Source organism: Podarcis filfolensis, assembly GCF_964270895.1.
Source record: "Podarcis filfolensis genome assembly, chromosome: 18".
NCBI classification, from domain to species: domain Eukaryota; kingdom Metazoa; phylum Chordata; class Lepidosauria; order Squamata; family Lacertidae; genus Podarcis; species Podarcis filfolensis.
The window spans coordinates 12730666-12750356 of record NC_139622.1 but is presented as its reverse complement, the minus strand read 5'-3'; the positions used below and the strand labels follow the sequence as shown (position 1 = coordinate 12750356).

General features: G+C 48.7%; 1 protein-coding gene across 1 annotated transcript; it reads left to right on the top strand.

Moving 5' to 3' along the window:
• The first annotated feature begins 1277 nt into the window (after positions 1-1277).
• LONP1 (lon peptidase 1, mitochondrial) lies at positions 1278-19669 on the top strand. The gene is made up of 18 exons (XM_083594440.1): positions 1278-1701; positions 4377-4465; positions 4804-4923; positions 6055-6280; positions 6452-6513; positions 7761-7890; positions 9647-9730; positions 10583-10803; positions 10890-11028; positions 12271-12449; positions 12549-12636; positions 13494-13616; positions 14503-14619; positions 15826-15966; positions 16080-16245; positions 17334-17542; positions 18362-18526; positions 19314-19669. The coding sequence occupies exons 1-18, from the start codon at positions 1282-1284 to the stop codon at positions 19479-19481; spliced, it is 2847 nt and encodes a 948-aa protein (XP_083450566.1). The 5' UTR covers positions 1278-1281; the 3' UTR covers positions 19482-19669.
• The last annotated feature ends 22 nt before the right edge of the window (positions 19670-19691 follow it).

The following is a 19691-nucleotide window of genomic DNA, read 5'->3' as shown; positions in this document are numbered from 1 at the left end:
AAGCACTGAAGACGGTTATTAAAGCGGAGAATTATGAAATGTCCGTGATGGGGGGGGGGCGTGTGGGAGCTACTGTAATCAGGATTCGCACACAAGACCCTCTCCTCTTTGGCAAATTCCAGACACTGGGATTCAGGAGCACGGCTGCCTCTGAAAGCGGAGTCACTGGCGCCATCGATGGTTTTCGCCTCTGATCCACTTTTAAAGCTATCTAGGCTGGTGCCCATTAGGGTCGGGAGATATATTCATATATCGTCCCTAACTGGTTTGAAGCTCATATCAGTTGCCCTTTTATAAATTGGGGGTTGGGGGGGGAGCTATTGGGTTGTCATTTTTATTTTTATTATGTATTTTGTGGTTTTATATCTTGATTTTATTCCGTGAACTGCCATGAGACCCTCGGGTATAGGGCGGTATATAAATAATAATAATAATAATAATAATAATAATAATAATAATAATAATAAAGGACATGAACCACATGCCTGAAATAAAGTAAAATGATATAATGTAACACACATATATACACTGTAAAATTATGTAAAATGATATGATATAATATAATACATACATAGACACTGCAAAATAAAGTACAGTGGTACCTCGGGTTAAGAACTTAATTTGTTCCGGAGGTCCGTTCTTAACCTGAAGCACCACTAATGCAACCTCCTGCTGCCGCCGCGCGATTTCTGTTCTCATCCTGAAGCAAAGTTCTTAACCCGAGGTACTATTTCTGGGTTAGCGGAGTCTGTAACCTGAAGCGTCTGTAACCTGAAGCGTATGTAAAATAAAATGATATAACACATATGCGCTGTAAAATAAAGTACAGTAAAATAAAACAAAGACATATATACACTGTAAAATAAAATGATTAACACAACATACACATGTATATATATATATATGCACTGTAAAATAAAATAAAACTATAATATAATACAATATAATTATATTATATTATATTATATTATATTATATTATATTATATTATATTATATTATATTATATTATATTATAATATAATATAATATAATAAATATATATAGCACACATATATAAACTGTAAAATCAAATCAGGCAATAATGTAATATAACACACAAATATACACAAATCCTTCCTTTCCCCCATTCAAAGCCCAAGCAAAGGCAACTGGCCAATCAGCGGCCGCGGCGCTGGCCTCCCTCCACCCCCGGAAGTTCGTCACGGGCCGCTCTGCCCCGCTCCCTCCCTCTCCTCTCCCTCCGCCGTCGCGCGGCATTGTCGTCACTCGGGCGTCCAAGATGGCGGCCTCCATGTCGGCGGCGTCTCCGCTGCGCCTGCTGTGGCGATGCCGGGGGCGGCTGTACCCGAGGCGGGCTCCGGCGGCGGCGCGGCCCTGGGCGGCGGCGGGGTCCGTGCGGGCCTGGCTTCCCCCGGCGGGGGCGGCTCCGCGGCCTCCTCCCCGGCGGCTGCTCTCCTTCCTGCGAGGCCCCTCGGACGGCGCGCCCTCCTCCTCGGACGGCGGCGGCGGCCTGGAAGGCGGCGGCGAGGGCGGCGAGGGAGGAGGCGGCCTCCCCGGGGACGGCGGCTCGGGCGCGGAGTCGGGCGGCGGGCCGGTGACGGCGCTGGCGCCCCTCATGGTCCCCGAGAGGGTCCCGCACGTGCCGCTCATCGCCGTCGCCCGGAACCCCGTCTTCCCCCGATTCATCAAGATCCTCGAGGTAGGATCGGGGGGAAGCAAGCTCTTGCGGCGGGGGGGGGGCGGTGTCTCGGGGCTGGGGGGGTGAACGGATTCCTGTGCCCCACAGATAACCCAGAGACGCATTGCTGTTGCGGCGGGGGGGGGCAGTGTCTCGGAGCGGGGGGGGGGGCGGGCTAGATTTGGGGGGGGGATGAACGGATTCCTCTGCCCCACAAATAACCCAGAGGTGCATTTTCAATAAAAGGACACATTCTACTCATGGAAAAAAGCAAGCCTGTTCAGGGAAGCTTTTAATGTTTAATAGGTTTTTGGCTTTTAATACAGTGGCACCTCGGGTTATATACGCTTCAGGTTACAGACTCCGCTAACCCAGAAATAGTGCTTCAGATTAAGAACGGACCTCCCGAGCGAATTAAGTACGTAACCAGAGGTAGCACTGTATCTCTGCTTTGCTCCTTTCTATATATAGGGTGCCCACATTCTGCATGGACTGGTTGCACGACAATACAGTGGTACCTCGGGTTACATACGCTTCAGGTTACATATGCTTCAGGTTACATACGCTTCAGGTTACAGACTCCGCTAACCCAGAAATAGTGCTTCAGGTTAAGAACGGACCTCCCGAACGAATTAAGTACGTGCGGGTCTACAATCTTGTCCCTGACATCCTTGGACAGCTCTTTGGTCTTGGTCATGGTGGCTATTTTGGAATCTACCAGATTGCTTGCTTCTGTCAACAGGTGTCGTTTGGTACTGTAACGAGCTGGGATTACAGGAAAGATCTCCCCCTTACAGCAGGTGCTTCTAATCTCAGCTCGTTACATACAGTGAAGATACCAGATCAAATACTTATTTGACTCATTAGAATTCCTGATTTTATTCTGTCTCTCACAGAAACCCAGAAGACAAAAGTCAGAATAAGTTTTTGATCTGGTGTTTTCACTGTGCGTAACGAGCTGAGATTAGAAGCACCTGCTGCAAGGGAGAGAGGTCTGGCCTGTAATCCCAGACTTTTGTAATAATGGTAATTTTGCCTTACTCACTTGAATTTTCTGGGCAGCCTGGCCATTCCTTGGAGATGGTCAGTAGTTCCTGAATCTCTTGCGCATCTTGGTAGTTTGCTCAGCTTAACAGATACTTGCCAGACTGTATTTTGAAAGGGAGGTGTAAGCCCCTACAGTCCAAATTGAAAGACAATTATTATTGTTCCCATTTCCTTCCTCCTTGCAGAGAAATAATTGAGGTCAACTTGGGAGAGTTGCTCTCCTGTACACGTGGTTTATATACTTATGTGTTTGCCTGGTACATTTATGAACGTTTTATTCTGCATTTGAGACCTTAGGATTCTTATAAGGGGGGGGGGGGGAAGGATGCAAACAAACAATATTATTTTATTATTGTAATGGTTATATTATTGTTGTTCTTATCTTCCTGCTCTGGTGTGGGAGAGGGGAGGAGAGGCTGCACACACACACACACACACACACACACACACAATCCCTGGACTTTGAGGATGTGACTCATAAACCGGCCGTCTGCTGAGATTTCACTGCATTTCATCATCTCCTCCTTTGCTGCTCATTTCAAGAAAATAGAAGCACAGCTCCTTTGCTTCGAACTCTCAGCTGTTCTTTCGCTGGAGTTCCAGCTGAATGGCTTTTTGGATCCTTCCCAATTCTGCTATTGTGTGATGCTGCGATTTGCTGGCAGGGACGGTGCTTCTGGCCTTGGTGTTGTCCAGAACTCAAATTAGACACTCTGCCCTTTGAATTGCTTTTCCCTTGAGAGGCCCAGCGCTTGCCAAGGCTACCTTTTCAAGGATTTGTTTGGTAGACAGACTGGGGGGAGAGAGGTGGGGGCTGCTCTTGTTTGGGCAGAAGCCGCAGTTCAGCACCTCTTGTTTCCTTGGACTGTGATAGATGTGACATCTCACATTTTATAAATGCTGGTATGGAAGGGCAGAACTGAGAGAGAGGGCTGAATGTTCATCAGGGGCCTTGTACAACCTTCTTGCGGCCATCGTTCAACTGATTTCTACTCAAAATACAAGGAGGAAACCTTAATTCTAGTCAGGGTGGATAAAAATCAATGATTTTTTAAAAAATAACTAAATAAATCAGATTTATTTATTTTTTAAATCAGACTTTTAAAATTTAAATCAGATTTTTAAAATAAAATGCTTTGGGAGGAAAAATCTTTCTAAAGATAGTTTTCTGTTTAAGTTACATTATAGTCCAAAGGCTATTATCAGGAAATAAGAATTCTTTTCAAGTTTTTCATGTGTGCTGAAACTCAGTCTAAGGTGGGGTTTTTTAAAAAAAAAATGTTTAACCACATTGTGACCCATTGCGACGGCTTATAGCTTTAGCAATGAAGGTTTCATTCATTCATTGGGGCTGACCCCCTAGCAAACGGGCTTTGTTCCAAGAAAAGCTGCAACTTGGAGGTTGCAGTTCTCCCCTCTTTGCCAGACTCTCCTAGGCTTGCCTTAATTGACTGACACGCGTCCTTGCCTTGGCTTCGAACACTTGAGATGTATATTTTTTTAGGACCCACCTTCCTCCTGTGACTGCAAGGTGTTTTAAACTGTTCTTAGTGTTGCATTTTAATTGATGTAACCCACTCCAGAACCTTAGGGTGAAGGGTTAGTAATTCATTAATAATTTCAATAATAATAATAATTGAACCTTTTAGGTGAAAAACAAGAAGTTGGTTGAGTTGCTGCGGAGGAAAGTCAGCCTTGCCCAACCGTACGCTGGCGTCTTCCTCAAAAAGGACGACAGGTGAGCCCAGAGCTTTCGCCCCAGTCATTCCTGGGGTCCCACGCGAGAAACGCCACCCATATATTGTGCTCCAAAGGCCAAGTGCAGTTTTGCATCTCCCCCCCCCCCTCTGCATTTAATGTTCCACCTTTCTTCAGTTAAGGGGGGGGGGTCTGCAGCCCGGGAGCGGATCACTTGCTTTGAATGCAGAAGGTCTTGGGGTCCGTCCTGCAGGGGATTCTACAAGTAGGGCTGGGAAGGACCTCTGAGCCTGCAGCCCTGGAGAGCCACTGTCTCCCCCCCCCCATAAAATAAATCTCTCTCTGCCTGCCATTCTGATCATCTGCTTGGATCTCCAGCAACGAGTCGGACGTGGTGGAGAACCTGGACGAGATCTACCAGATGGGAACCTTCGTGCAGATTCACGAGATGCAGGACCTGGGGGACCGGCTGAGGATGATCGTCATGGGGCACCGGAGGTAAAGCCCCCCCCCCAAGCCCCCCCTTGTCCTTCCTCATTGGCCTCCCCACCGGCAAAGGGGAAGGTTGTGGAAGGAAGCGGCAAATGAGAAAGATGCAAACTGGATGATGAGCGCTTGCGATTGGGGAGTGATAGCTTTGCTCCATTCTGCCCTTTCTCCTCCTCTCCTTCTCCTCCTTCCTCTTCTTCTTCTTCTTCTTCTTCTTTCCCTCGTAGCTGACTAAGATTGTCTTCCATAAACACAGTTTAAACAGTGAGTCTGTAAGTGACTGTGGAGGCCAATTCTGGATCCCCACATCCTTCCACAGTGGGGACATTGGTTTCTGGGCGGGAGTCGATCAAGGTGAGGGTTTGCCAAGCGTGCCTTCCTCTTAGCACATTTCTCCCTTGCGTCCTGAGTTCGAGTGTCTTCAAAGCCCACGACACCTTTGGGGAAGGCTGCTCTCCAACTGGAGCACTTGCAGGCCAGTGTTTCCCAGTTGTCTGAGTTTATACTACATTTTTAAAATTTTGCCTAGAGGCAGTCTTTGAGCCTCTTTTGCTGACCACCAACATTACTCATTCCATTTTTAAGTTTGGAATGGAGTAATTGCTTTGGAAGACAATAATCAGGCATCTGCACAACATGACCAGTCCAACAAAGCTGATACTGAAGAATCATCGCTTTGACATGGGTGATCTTTGCTTCTTCCAGCAAACTGGCATTAGTTCGCCTGTGTAAAACTTTTCAGACATCCCATTCTCTCCTAAGAACCCTGCGAGCCGAGTTAGGCGGAGACAGGCAGTAATTGGCCCCAAGGCAAATCCCCCCCCCAGCCGTGCCACGGTATTTTATTTGTATTGGGCAATTTTTCAGTTCTGTGACTGTCTTTTTTCTATTGGACCTCCATGTCCAGGCTGAACAATGGGGGTGGAGACACTCCTTCAGGCATACAGGACTTTAAAAATCAGCACCAACACTTTGACTTGTGCTCAGACACATGCCTGGAGACTTTGTGTGTGTGTGTGTGTGTGTGTGTGTGTGTCTATATAGATATATAGATATATAGATATATAGATATATAGATATATATATGAGAGAGAATGGGGATCCCTTTACTGACCCCATCTCCCCTCTCTGGTCCTGCAGGATCCGGATCAACAAGCAGCTGGAGGTGGACCCCGAAGAGGCGGCCGAGGAGAGCAAGCCAAAGACCCGCCGGAAGCAGAAGCGGTCGAAGAGGGAGGCAGGCGAGGCGGCGGAGGCCGTGGGGGACGTGGTGCTGGAGCCCCTAGAAGCCTCCCCGGGGGAGGTCCTCATGGTGGAAGTGGACAACGTGGCCCACGAGGAGTTCCAGGTCACGGAAGAGGTCAAGGTGCGTGATCTGGCAGGAGTTGGCAAGGCGACAAAGGTCACGCTGCTATTCCTGGGCGGGGGCCGCGAGGCGCCAGGGCCGCCTGGGGAGTGGAAATGGAGGTTCGTTCCTCGGGGGTGTCTCTCTCCCTTCCCACCCTCCAACCGCCCCTCTCGCTGTCTTCCTTCGCAGGCCCTGACGGCCGAAATCGTCAAGACCATCCGGGACATCATTGCGCTGAACCCGCTGTACAGGTGGGTTCGGAGAAGCCTTTTGCGATGCCCTCTTTGCCCCCCAGTCCTGCCTCGCCCCTCACGTGCCCCCCTCCCCAGGCAGTGGCCGTACAGGCCCTTCATGCAACCCCGCATTTGAAGGAGCTGCCTTGGAAAGCCAACCGCAAACTGAATAGCAAGCTTCTCCCAGTCTTATTCTCCCTTGGAACCATTTTCAACTGTCGAACGGTCTGTAAACATTCAGATTCCTGAGGATCTAAATATTTTTTTTGCATTTTTCTTGCTGGAACCATCTCACTTCTTTCAGAACTGTGTATTTTTTTTACCATTGCCACATGCCCTGGGGCAGAGGGTGGGTGAGGGATTTAGGAATGGAACAAATGAGTCTTGGTTTCGTATATGGAGTTCATAACCTATTGGGAGTTTTGCTGGCAAAACTAACCTTGGGTCCAGTACACTTCCAATTACCTGGTCAGCCTTAGCAGGTCAATATGCAAACTTAATCCGTTCCGGAAGTCTGTTCCAAAACCAAAGTGATATTTAGAGCTTTGCTATTTGCTATTTTTTTGTGTTTTTGTTGTGTGGCTTTTTCTTTTTTTTCTTTTCTTATTGTGACTTGTTCTTCATTTTATGGGACTCGTGACTGTGGCTTGTCACTCCACTTTTGTGACTTGTTTTTTGTGACTGTGCGGAACCCAGTTCAGCTACTAATTGATTGATTGTGTGGCTGCGGAAATGGATAAAAGCCCCCCATCCAATGACCATCATCAGTCGACGTAAGGAAAAAATAAGAATTTTAATTTCTGTCAACTACAATCCCGCCTTATTTATTTTATACTACAGTACATTGATTCTTGCTTTTGTTTTATGGATCAATGGTTTCGTTAGATAGTAAAATCCATGTTAAATTGCTGTCTTAGGGCTTGTTTTTAAACGTCTGGAATGGATTAATCCATTTTGCATTCCTTTCTATGGGAAAACGCTCCTTGGTTTTGGAACAGACTTCCGGAACGGATTAAATTCGAGAACCAAGTAAAGTTACTTTGAACATTTTTTTCCAATTCATTATATATCATTTCCCAGAATTCCTTTATCATTTTGCAATTGCACCACATACGACGAAAGGTTCCTTCGTACTAAACATCTCAGTCGAACCCAAAAGCTGCCCATGCACGGAAAGATGCCAGTCTTTTTTCTGGGAACGAAGGACTCTTGCGGGAAAGAGGCAGCCCTGCTCTTCTGACTTGCGGTTTTGTCCGTCCTCGCAGGGAGTCTGTTCTTCAGATGATGCAGGCGGGGCAGAGGGTCGTCGACAACCCCATCTACCTGAGCGACATGGGGGCCGCGCTGACGGGGGCCGAGTCCCACGAGCTGCAGGACATCCTGGAAGAAACAAACGTAAGTGGGGAGGGACAACGTCCCATCACCCCTGTGAAAGTCTGTATTCTCTGCGGCGGTGGGCTGTGGGGTGAGCGATTTTCAGCATCCCCCCCCGAAAAAGCTGAACAACTCTTGCCACTCCTCCCAACAGAAGCTTAACAATTCTTCGCAGTCCTCTCCTCATAAAGCCCAACAACTTTAGGCAGTGACAGTGGGTGGATCACTACCAGTTTTATTATCCTGGGAGTCGATTGCAGTCCCTAGAGAGCTGGACGTTCCTGCTCTAGATGAACATGCCGGGTGCTGAGGGCCTCGGCTGAGCACCTTTCCTCTGTAATTTCCAAGGCAACACGATGACCAAGTACAACAATGCAATATCAATATAAACTCTTTATATAATCTATACGGAACATTGAACAATATGGAAAACCAAATAAGCAGAATCTCATAAATCTCTGAAAGTAAGTCTTATCAGTCTCTGAAAGTCTTTGTAGACTGTGCAAGTCTCTGAAAGAAGCAGTGGGTCAGATTCTTATCTGGTGAAAACAAGCCGTAAAGCTTTGTTTTATGACGTCCGTCGCTGCTGAAGTGGTCCGCAAACAGAGGTAGTGAACAGTGATTCCAGATATGCCCACTGTTTCTGGATATACCCACAGCAGAAGGATACAGACATGCTTCATAAACTGCAAATGAACTATTGAAACGATGACCTGCATGTACTATATTGACAATTCAGTATGAAATACGAAATAAAACCAAAAGTGGCGCCTCCAAACTGGCATTATGAATGCATGAACAGAGGCAATTTGGATTTATTATTCACGGTATTGTGGGTGAATCAGAAAGCCATAAGTATTAGACAAGATTATGAAAGACGCTTACGTCAGCAAGAATCTCAGTTTATCTCTATGTTCAAAACCATTAATCCAGGAGGACTTAATTCTGAATTGGATCTCAGTTGTTTTATTTGATTCTTTACATTCTGGCTGTTAAACTGTGCTGTATCTTTAAGCTCAATCTCCTGGTGATGAGCCCCACCTGGGGTCGGCTTTTTAGGTTTCTGGCAACATGCAGTCAGTAGCAGTCGTTACAGAACTTTATGACCACTGCTCCGTAGATATTGTTGTTATACAATCCCATTCACCATGTAGATGGGGTATGTACTTTTGGTTTTATTTATATTGATGTTATAGAGTATATAAAGAGTTTATATTGATACTGCATTGTTGTACTTGGATATTGTGTTGCCTTGGAAATTACTGATAATTGTTTGCAACACAGGGGTTTAGTTGTTTGGTTACTTCTGTCGCACCTTTCCTCTGTGGCAGCCACATCGGGGGGTGTTGGTAAAAACCGCTTCGGTACTTCCCCCCCCCCCAATATTTTTCCAGGCGGGAAATATGTCAAGGCAGGTCTTTGGAAACTTAGGTGCAGGCGATGCTGGCCACTTGGGCTGCTGTTTTGATTCCTGGCTCCAGATGCACGGCACTGTTGTTTTGCAAAGATAATTAATTTCATATAAAGCAGAGGACTGCTATAACAAGGATCCGGATGTGCTTGTGATTCATTCAAACTATTGTTTTTTTAACTAGTAACGATTTCATTTTATAATGATGTGTTAAAAATGTCGGGCGCCTCCTTGAACTTTGGGAGAAAGGCGGGCTAGAAAAATACGAATCAAGAATTCTTGGACGTGACTCGCCCTCCCCTGAACCCCAAGGCTCTCTGGCCCCCCGAAAAGACACACATGGGGATTTCTTTCCTTTCCTCCTAGATTCCCAAGCGCCTCTACAAAGCCCTCTCTCTGCTGAAGAAAGAGTATGAACTCAGCAAACTCCAGCAACGTCTTGGGCGGGAGGTGAGCAGAAGGTCTCCTTGGAGGTATTTTGTGGGAGAACAGGGCAATAATAATGATGACATAATATAATAATAATAATTTATTATTTCTACCCTGCCCATCTGGATGGGTTTCCTCAGCCGCTCTGGGCAGCTCCCAACAAAAGATTAAAAATACATTAAAACATCAGTCATTAAAAATGTCCCTAAGCAGGGAACATTTTCCAGATGTCTTCTAAAAGTCAGATAGTTGTTTCTCTCCTTGACATCTGACGGGAGGGCGTTCCACAGGGCAGGCGCCACCACCGAGAAAGCCCTCTGCCTGGTTCTCTGCAACCTCACTTCTCGCAGGGAGGGAACCGCCAGAAGGCTCTCGGGAGAGAGAGACTGGTGTCCGGAGTGGAGATGCTCCTTCAGGGATACTGGGCTGTTTGGGGCTTTCAAGGTCAGCACCAACCCTTTGAATTGTGCCTGGAAACGTCCTGGGAGCCAATGCAGGTCTTTCAGGACCAGTGTAACATGGTCTCCACTCCCAGTCCCCAGTCTGGCTGCCACATTCTGGATTAGCTGCAGTTTCCTGGTCACCTTCCAAGGTAGCCCCACGGAGAGCGCATGGCAGTAGTCCAAGCGGGAGATAACCAGAGCATGCACCACTCTGGAGAGACAGTCTGCGGGCAGGGAGGGTCTCATCCTGCGTCCCAGATGGAGCTGCCCTGGACACAGAACTGACCTGCGCCTCCATGGACAGCTGTGAGTCCAAAATGCCCCCAGGCTGCGCATCTGGTCCTTTGGGGGCCCAGTTGCCCCATTCAGGACAGGGCAGCCTACTCCCACCCACACCCCTCCGCCGTCTCCCCTGTCTCCCCTCCGTCAGGTGGAGGAGAAGATCAAGCAGACGCACCGCAAGTACCTCTTGCACGAACAGCTGAAGATCATCAAGAAGGAGCTGGGCTTGGAGAAGGAGGACAAGGACGCCATCGAGGAGAAGTTCCGGGAGCGGCTGAAGGACCTGGTGGTCCCCCAGCACGTCATGGAGGTCATCGACGAGGAGCTGAACAAGCTGGGGCTGCTGGACAACCACTCGTCCGAGTTCAAGTGAGTCGGGCGGGGGAGTGAGCCGGAAGCCAGCGGCATCGGGGGGGAGGGACTTCCTGTTGTGACGCGGCCGCCTCTCCCCCCAGCGTCACGCGGAACTACCTGGACTGGCTGACCTCCATCCCATGGGGAAAATGCAGTGAGGAGAACCTGGAGCTGGCCAGGGCCCAGGCCGTCTTGGAAGAGGACCACTACGGCATGGAGGACGTCAAGAAGAGGGTTCTGGTAATAATAATAATAATAATAATAATAATAATAATAATAATAATAATAATTTATTTATACCCCGCCCATCTGGCTGAGTTTCCCCAGCCACTCTGGGCGGCTCCCAATCAAGTATTAAAAACAATACAGCGTTAAATGTTAAAAACGTCCCTAAACAGAGCTGCCTTCAGATGTTTTTTGAAGATAGGATAGCTACATATTTCCTTCACATCTGAAGGGAGGGTGTTCCACAGGGCGGGCGCCACCACCGAGAAGGCCTTCTGTCTGGTTCCCTGTAACCTCACTTCTCACAATGAGGGAACCGCCAGAAGGCCCTCGGCGCTGGACCTCAGTGTCCAGGCAGAATGATGGGGGTGGAGACGCTCCTTCAGGTATACAGGACCGAGGCCATTTAGGGCTTTAAAGGTAAACACCAACACTTTGAATTGTGCTCAGAAAAGCACTGGAAGCCAATGCAGATCTCTCAGAACCGGTGTTATGTGGTCCCGGCGGCCGCTCCCAGTCCCCAGTCTGGCTGCCGCATTCTGGATTAATTGCAGTTTCCGTGTCACCTTCCAAGGTGGCCCCACGTAGAGCGCATTGCAGTAGTCCAAGCATGAGATAACCAGAGCATGCACCACTCTGGAGAGACAGTCTGCGGGCAGGGAGGGTCTTAGCCTGATTGCCAGATGGAGCTGGGCACACTCTGCGCCTCCGAGGCGGGGTGGAAACACAGGCCATGTTTTCCCCAAGCACTGAACTGTGGTTAGGTATGAACCATGGTTTGCTCCCTTTCTTTTTTTTTAAGAGTGATAGACAGAAGGCATGTACAAAAACTCGCAACTCTTGAACAAATGGGGTATTAGCATATTATTATTATTATTATTTGAATTTATATGCCATACCCAGAGGTCTCAGGGCATTTCCCAGAACAAGCAGAACGTAGACAAACTTTTAATGATATTTGGAACTCGTTTTTACAAGCACTTGTTTTAGGTTAAATATAGGGCAACTACAATAGCAAAGTTCTGGGTTTTTAAAATTGTATTGTATATGGGTACTATCCACCCCCCTTTTCCACGTTTTATTTTACCTTGTGCAGTTACAATTATATATACACACACATACATATTTATGTGTTTTTATTTTCCGTTAAAGCATATTAATAATTGAAAACTAATAAGAAGTATATGATAACAACAACTGGAAATAAACTTGTTTTCTTTACTGTCTTTCTGTCCCCCCCGCCCCCCCGCTGCCCAGGAATTCATTGCAGTCAGCCAGCTGCGAGGCTCCACTCAGGGCAAAATCCTCTGCTTCTTTGGCCCCCCCGGCGTGGGCAAGACCAGCATCGCCCGCTCCATCGCCCGGGCCTTGAACCGCGAGTATTTCCGCTTCAGTGTCGGAGGGATGACGGACGTGGCCGAGATCAAAGGGCACAGGTGGGGGGGCCGTCGGCTGCAACCGCTTTAGTTGGGTGGACTGGATGAGGCCCTGGGGCTCCCTGGTTCCAACTCTGCGGTCCTGTGCTTCTCACGCAGGCGGACGTACGTGGGCGCCATGCCAGGAAAGATCATCCAGTGCCTGAAGAAGACCAAGACGGAGAACCCCCTCATTCTGATCGACGAGGTAACGGGGTCTTGCTCATTGATTGATTGATTGATTGATTGATTTGTCAGGAGGTTTTTAATGAATGATTTTTGGTGTGTAATTTGGATTGTTTGTTGGAAGCCGCCCAGAGTGGCTGGGGAAACCCAGACAGATGGGCGGGGTATAAATAATAAACTATTATTATTATTATTATTTGTATGCTGCCCCCATTGTTCAGCCCGGACACCGGGGTCCCTCTCCCGAGGGCCTTCTGGCAGTTCCCTCCGTGTGAGAAGTGAGGTTACAGGGAAGCAGGCAGAGGGCCTTCTCGGTGGTGGCGCCCGCCCTGTGGAACGCCCTCCCGTCAGATGCCAAGGAAATAAACAACTAACTGACATTTAGAAGACATCTGAAGGCAGCCCTGTTTAGGGAAGTTTTTAATGTCTGATGTTTTATCATGTTTTTAATATTCTGTTGGGAGCCGCCCAGAGTGGCTGGGGAAACCCAGCCAGATGGGTGGGGTATAAATAAGAAATTATCATTATTCTCTTCTCTGATTGATTGATTTGTATTCCGCCCTATATCTGAGGGCAGCTCACAACATAACGTAACCCAAGTTACGTAACGGAAACAAGAAGAACCGCAAAAAACCTCCCCACAAAACTGTAACGCCCCCTCCCCACCAACACATTTTAAAGGGTATATATAGGATGCTGGTCAGCTCAAGGCCTGGTTGAAGAGGAAGAGTTTTCTCTAGTGAAATGAAGGCGCCAGGCGAGCCTCTCTGGGAAAGCGTTCCACAAACGCAGAGCCGCCACAGAAAAGGCCCCGCTCTCGCGTCAGTGCCCTTGGGGGGCCCTCTCCTCCCTGGCACTGACGCGGCTCCTGTGCCGCAGGTGGACAAGATTGGCAGGGGCTACCAGGGGGACCCTTCCTCCGCCCTCCTCGAGCTGCTGGACCCAGAGCAGAACGCCAACTTCCTGGACCACTACCTGGATGTCCCGGTCGACCTCTCCAAGGTACCTTCCCTCCCTCCGCTCTCTCTCGCGCGGCTGGGCTCCCTGGACCCTTGGCGGTGGGGGGGGGGCAGCAGGACCAGTGGTTAGCGGGGAGGGAGCCCGGGATCCAGAAACTCCTTGGGGGTTACTGATTCGCCATCACAAGGCTGGAGAACATCTGTGGTGAGGGGAGTTGGGGTGGACTGATCATATTTCTGTATGCTGCTTTTCGTCTTTTTAAAACGTTTTACCCAATTTCCAGAAATTCCACTACATTTTTTTTTCAAAAATCCTTTAAATTACCGATTTCCCACCTATCCCCCCGCGACGTTTTTCTTAACCCTCCCCACATTTGTCGCAGCCCATCTTCCCTCTTCTTATGTCAAAATCGTAACACCACCGTCTCTAAATTTTCCTGTTCCAGTCCTGCTCACAGATGCTTCATGTTGTATTTCTTCAAATAATCTGAATAATTTTTTCCCCAAAAAAGAGAAAGAAAATTGTCATTTGATTTTCTTATTTTGGCTCTCAGAGTTGACATCGTCCGTAATTTTGGTTCTCCATTCTTCTCTGGTTCGAACTTTTTTGTTTTCTGGAATACATACATTAGCAACTTAACCATATATATTTTTTGAATTTCTGTCCCTGTAATCTGTAGCAGAAAAGTTGTTATTTTTGGTGGGCTCACTATTTTTTTAATCTGTTCCTATATCGTTCCCTAAACACCCTTCCTTTTCACACAACTCCTATCTCTGCCCCTTTTCCTGCATGTGAATCGCAAAGCGTCCAGGACTGAGCGCCGCTTCTCTGTGCCCACAAGGCCAGAGTGGCTCTGGTCTGGCTTTGTGGGGCTGCCCAGGTGCCCAGGCCCAACCGCGTTCTCTGCCTCGTGTGCCCCCCCCCCCAGGTGCTCTTCATTTGCACGGCCAACGTGACGGAGACGATCCCAGAGCCCCTGCGGGACAGGATGGAGATGATCAACATTTCGGGCTACGTGGCGCAGGAGAAGCTGGCCATCGCAGAGGTGAGCCTTGGGCCTGGCAGCCCCCTAGCGCCCCCCTGGACCTCGGTCTGCGCCTCTCAAACCCCCAAAGCCCCGGCCAAGCGGCAGGGGGATTCGAACCCTGGTCTCGCAGGGCCTCGTCTTGTCATTTGCTTAAAATGAATGAGCTTGGCTCTTGCGGAAAGGCAGTTTCGTCTGCAATGTGTTTAGGGAGAACAAGGAGCGAAATGCCCTTTTTTAAAAGAGCAACAGACAGAAGATAGGTGTTTTTTTTATTAAAATGAATGAGCCCAGCTCCTGCAGAAAGGCTGTTTCATCTGCGATGGGTTTAGGGAGTGAAATGGCCTTTTTAGCAGGCGCCAGGCTTAAGTCGGCCTCTGGGTTTAGCTTTTTGCGAGACCCACAGAAGAGGGCGGGAGGTGAGCTGCTCCTAAGAATTGGGCTTCTATAGAGAATTGGAAGGGACCCCCAGGGCCCATCTAGTCTAACCCCTGCAATGTAGGAATCTTCGGGGGGGGGGGGGGGGGAAACAGCCCTAGAGTCTGGCCATTCAGCACAACTCACTCTGGGATGGAGGAAAAATGAGGTTTCATTGAGGACCAGATCCCCCAGGCGCTGTTTATATGATTGGGCGTTCCTTTATGACATAGACCATACTTTTCTGTGTAGAAGCCGAGTTATTTTTCTGATAAATCAATGTCAAAAAATTGTGTCTGTCTTATACATCGGTAGTGCAGAGGGGGGGCGGGGGATTCTGTGAGTGGGAGATTGGCAGCGGCAAGCGACCGTTGACTTATGCAGTGTTGGGCAGTTGGGTGAGCAATTTTCTGCCTCCCCCCCCAAAAAAAGCTCCAAAACTGTGGGCAATCACCCCCCAAATTTTCTAAATTTCAAGTCCCACAAAATAGGGGGCGTCCTATACACAGGGGCGTGTTATACACGAAACATACGGTGTGTTATACAGTGGTACCTCAGGTTAAGTACTTAATTTGTTCTGGAGGTCCTTTCTTAACCTGAAAGTGTTCTTAACCTGAAGCACCACTTTAGCTAATGGCTGCCGGAGCACGATTTCTGTTCTCATCCTGAAGCAAAGTTCTTAACCTGAAGCACTATTTCTGGGTTAGCGGAGTCTGTAACCTGAACCGTATGTAACCCGAGGTACCACTGTACAGGGTTTTGTGTCATTTGTGGGGGGGGGCTGACCCCATCTCTCTTTCCCTCCCCCAGAGGTACCTGGTGCCCCAGGCCAGGGTCCTGTGCGGCCTGGACGAGGCCAAGACCAGCATCACGCCGGACGTACTGACCGTCCTCATTAAGCAGTACTGCCGGGAGAGCGGGGTCAGGAACTTGCAGAAGCAAGTGGAGAAGGTGAGAGGGGACCCCCCCTTTGGCTGGTGGGGAAGGGGGGAGAACTGAGGCATTGTGTCGCCCCTCACCTCCCAAAACCAGGGCTGCAACCCCCATCCCATTTGCTCGCTCAGGTGCTGCGGAAATCGGCGTACAAGATTGTCAGCGGGGAGGCGGAGAAGGTGGAGGTGACGCCAGAAAATCTCCAGGATTTTGTTGGGAAGCCCATCTTCACGGTGGACCGGATGTACGACGTGACCCCCCCTGGGGTGGTGATGGGGCTGGCCTGGACCGCCATGGGTGAGACTCGGAAACGCCTTTTCTCTCTTTGGATACATTTTTTTATTAGTTTTCACTTACAATAATCCAATTATAGCCTCATCATATCAATGTCAATATTAAAATATAATTCCCACTACCGTGGTACCATGGTTCTCAAACGCTGAAAACCAGGAAGTTTGTTCCAAAACCAAGGCACGCTTTACCATAGAAAGGAATGCAAAACAGATTACTCCGTTCCATACTTTTATGGCTCCATAGCATTGAGCCATAAAACGAAAGCAAGAATCAATGTACTGTACTATAAAATAAATAAGACAGTATTGTAGATGATAAAATGAAGATTAAACTTTTTTCTTAGCTGCACTGATGACAGTCTTTGTTTGGATGGGGGGCTTTTATCCATTTCCGCAGTTGCATAATCAATCAATCAGTAGCTAAACTGGGTTCCACACAGTCACAAAAACAAATTAACTGGAAATGCCTCAAAAACAAAAACACAAAATAAAGACGTTTTTTTACATTCTTTATTCTTCTAAAACATGGGTAGGCAAACTAAGGCCTGGGGGCCAGATGCGGCCCAATCGCCTTCTCAATCCGGCCTGCGGACAGTCCTGGAATCAGCATGTTTTTACATGAGTAGAATGTGTGCTTTTATTTAAAACGCATCTCTGGGTTATTTGTGGGACATAGGAATTCGTTCATTTCCCCCCCAAAAAAATATAGTCCGGCCCCCCACAAGGTCTGAGAGACGGTGGACTGGCCCCTGCTGAAAACGGCTGCTGACCCCTGGCCAAACCTAATCCGTTCCAGAAATCTGTTTGACTTCTGAAATGTTTGGAAACTGAGGCGCGGCTTCTGATTGGTGCAGGCGCCCCAGAAATAATAGTCGACAGCCGCATTGGACGTCCGGCTTCTGGAAAATGGAGCTCTTACTTCCAAATTTTCGGTCCCATTGTATTCCTGAAAGAGGTGGCGTTATATCTGGGGCGCTGGAGGTTTCAAGGCGCGACTGGCCCCTCTGGTTGGGCCCCCAGCTCTTCCTTCTGGGTTTTTGGCGTTTGGGAACGAAGGTCCCACTGAATGTCTCGCCCCCTTTTCCCTCCCAGGCGGCTCCACCTTGTTTGTCGAGACCTCCCTCCGCCGCCCCAAGGACCGAGACAGCAAGGAGGGCTCCCTGGAGGTCACCGGGCAGCTGGGCGACGTCATGAAGGAGAGCGCCAAGATCGCCTACACCTTCGCCCGGGCCTTCCTGATGGAAAGGGATCCTGGCAACGACTTCCTGGTGACATCTCACCTCCACCTGCACGTCCCAGAGGTAGGAACGAGGCAGGACGGGGGCGCTGGGCAGGGGCCCCTCTTCCTCTTTCTCCCACCCCAAACAAACAGTCACTAAGCTTTCTAGTCCTCACAGAGCACTTTTTGCTGGTGGCGCCGAGGTGGTTGTTTTTTGCTCTCTCAAGCTTTTCAGTCAGGAAATTAATAAAAATAATTTATTATTTATACCCCACTCATCTGCCTGGGTTTCCCCAGCCACTCTGGGCGGCTTCCAACAAGAGATTAAAAATGCAATAAAACATCAGTCATTAAAAACTTCCCTAAACAGGGCATCTGCCTTCGGGTGTCTTCTAAAAGTCAGATAGTTGTTTATTTCCTTGACATCTGATGGGAGGGTGCCACCACCAAGAAGACCCTCTGCCTGGTTCCCTGTAGGGAGGGAACTGCCAGAAGACCCTCGGGAGAGGGACCCCGGTGTCCGGGGTGGAGACTCTCCTTCAGGTCTACTGGGCCATTCAGGGCTTTCAAGGTCAGCACCAACACTTCGAATTGTGCTTGGAAATGTCCTGGGAGCCAATGTAGGTCTTTCAAGACCGGTGTTATGTGGTCTCCACTCCCAGTCCCCACTCCTACTGCCGCATTCTGGATTAGTTGTAGTTTCCGGGTCACCTTCAAAGGCAGCCCCACATAGAGCGCATTGCAGTAGTCCAAGCGGGAGATAACTAGAGCTTGCACCACTCTTAGTTTGAAAGTGGCGAGATTCCCCTTCCCTTTCCATCATTATTATTACTGGGTGGGAGTTCCTGGTCTCTGATCTGCGCAGACTGAGCCTTGCCTCTCCCTCTCTCTCTGTGCGTAGGGAGCCACCCCAAAGGACGGGCCCAGCGCCGGGTGCACGATCGTGACGGCCTTGCTGTCCCTGGCGATGGGGCAGCCTGCGAGGCAGAACGTGGCCATGACCGGGGAGGTGTCTCTGACAGGAAAGATCCTTCCCGTCGGAGGAATCAAGGAGAAGACCATTGCGGTAAGTCGGGGAGCAGAACTGCAGCACGTCTTCCAGGCAGGGATCGGGGATTGATCCTGCTCACCAACTCTGCCAACCGTTCTCCATTCTGCGTACCTGTAGCATTTCTCTATTAGGCTACCATTTCTTATCCCAAAGAATGGTAGCGTTGGGAAGGGACCCCAAGGCTCATCCAGCCCAACCCCTTGCAATGCAGGACTCTCTTTGCCCAACGTGGGGCTCAAACCCACAGCCCCGAGATTAAGAGTCTCAAGCTCCGTACCGAATGAGCTATCCAATGCCCTTTTAAAATGTGGTTTGGGGGGGTTGCTATTGGGTTGTTGTTGTTTTTTTATTAGGTATTTTGTGGTTCTGTATCTTGATTTTATTCTGTGAACCACCCTGAGACCTGCCCTGCCCCATTTTTCAGATTAAAATGTGTGTTTTAACCTGGTTGTCAATTTTGATTACTTTTCAGTGTGTTTAAAATAGTTGTACCTTGGTTTACGAACTTAATCTGTTCTGGAATTCCATTCTTAAACTAAGGTGTGCTTTCCCATAGCAGCGGGGGGCTCAATTTACACTCAACAGGAAGCGGAACATATTCTGCTTCCAAGGCAAAGTTCACAAGGCAGCCTTCTTAATCTAAGCTGTTCTTAAACCAAGGTACCACTGTAAACTTGCCTTGATTTTATTCTCTTGCAAACCGCTCTGAGTTTTTGGGTCATTGCTATTTCCTCCAACCAAGCGGTGTAAATGTTTTTTTGCTCAATTCCCATTAACCGTGCCTTTCTCCATGCCCTCCTAGGCCAAGCGAGCCGGGGTCTCCTGCATGATCCTGCCTCTGGAGAACAAGAAGGACTACTGCGACCTTGCGGACTTCATCACGGAAGGACTGGAAGTGCATTTCGTCGAGCACTACAAGGAGATCTTTGACATTGTTTTCCCAAAGTGCGATTCCCAGGGAGGAGACTGAGCATCTGGGCTCTCGCTGCCTTTGTTCCTCCTCACGCCGCCGTGTCTGAGCCCTGGGTCCAGGTGAAAGAGATGGACAGAGTGGGCCACCCTCCAATTATGCCTCCGTTGCCACGAGATGTGCTGCACACCAAATGATGTGAATTATGAACCATTAAAAAAGCCTTTGAGTGAAATTTCCAGCACAAAGGGAAGTCCTGTGGAATGTGTT

Excerpts from the sequence above, each read along its gene's own strand:
- LONP1 (XM_083594440.1), top strand. The coding sequence starts at position 1,282 with ATGGCGGCCTCCATGTCGGCGGCGTCTCCGCTGCGCCTGCTGTGGCGA. Across the intron at positions 1,702-4,376 it reads GATTCATCAAGATCCTCGAG|GTGAAAAACAAGAAGTTGGT; the intron begins GTAGGATCGGGG and ends TGAACCTTTTAG. Across the intron at positions 17,543-18,361 it reads TCCACCTGCACGTCCCAGAG|GGAGCCACCCCAAAGGACGG; the intron begins GTAGGAACGAGG and ends CTCTGTGCGTAG.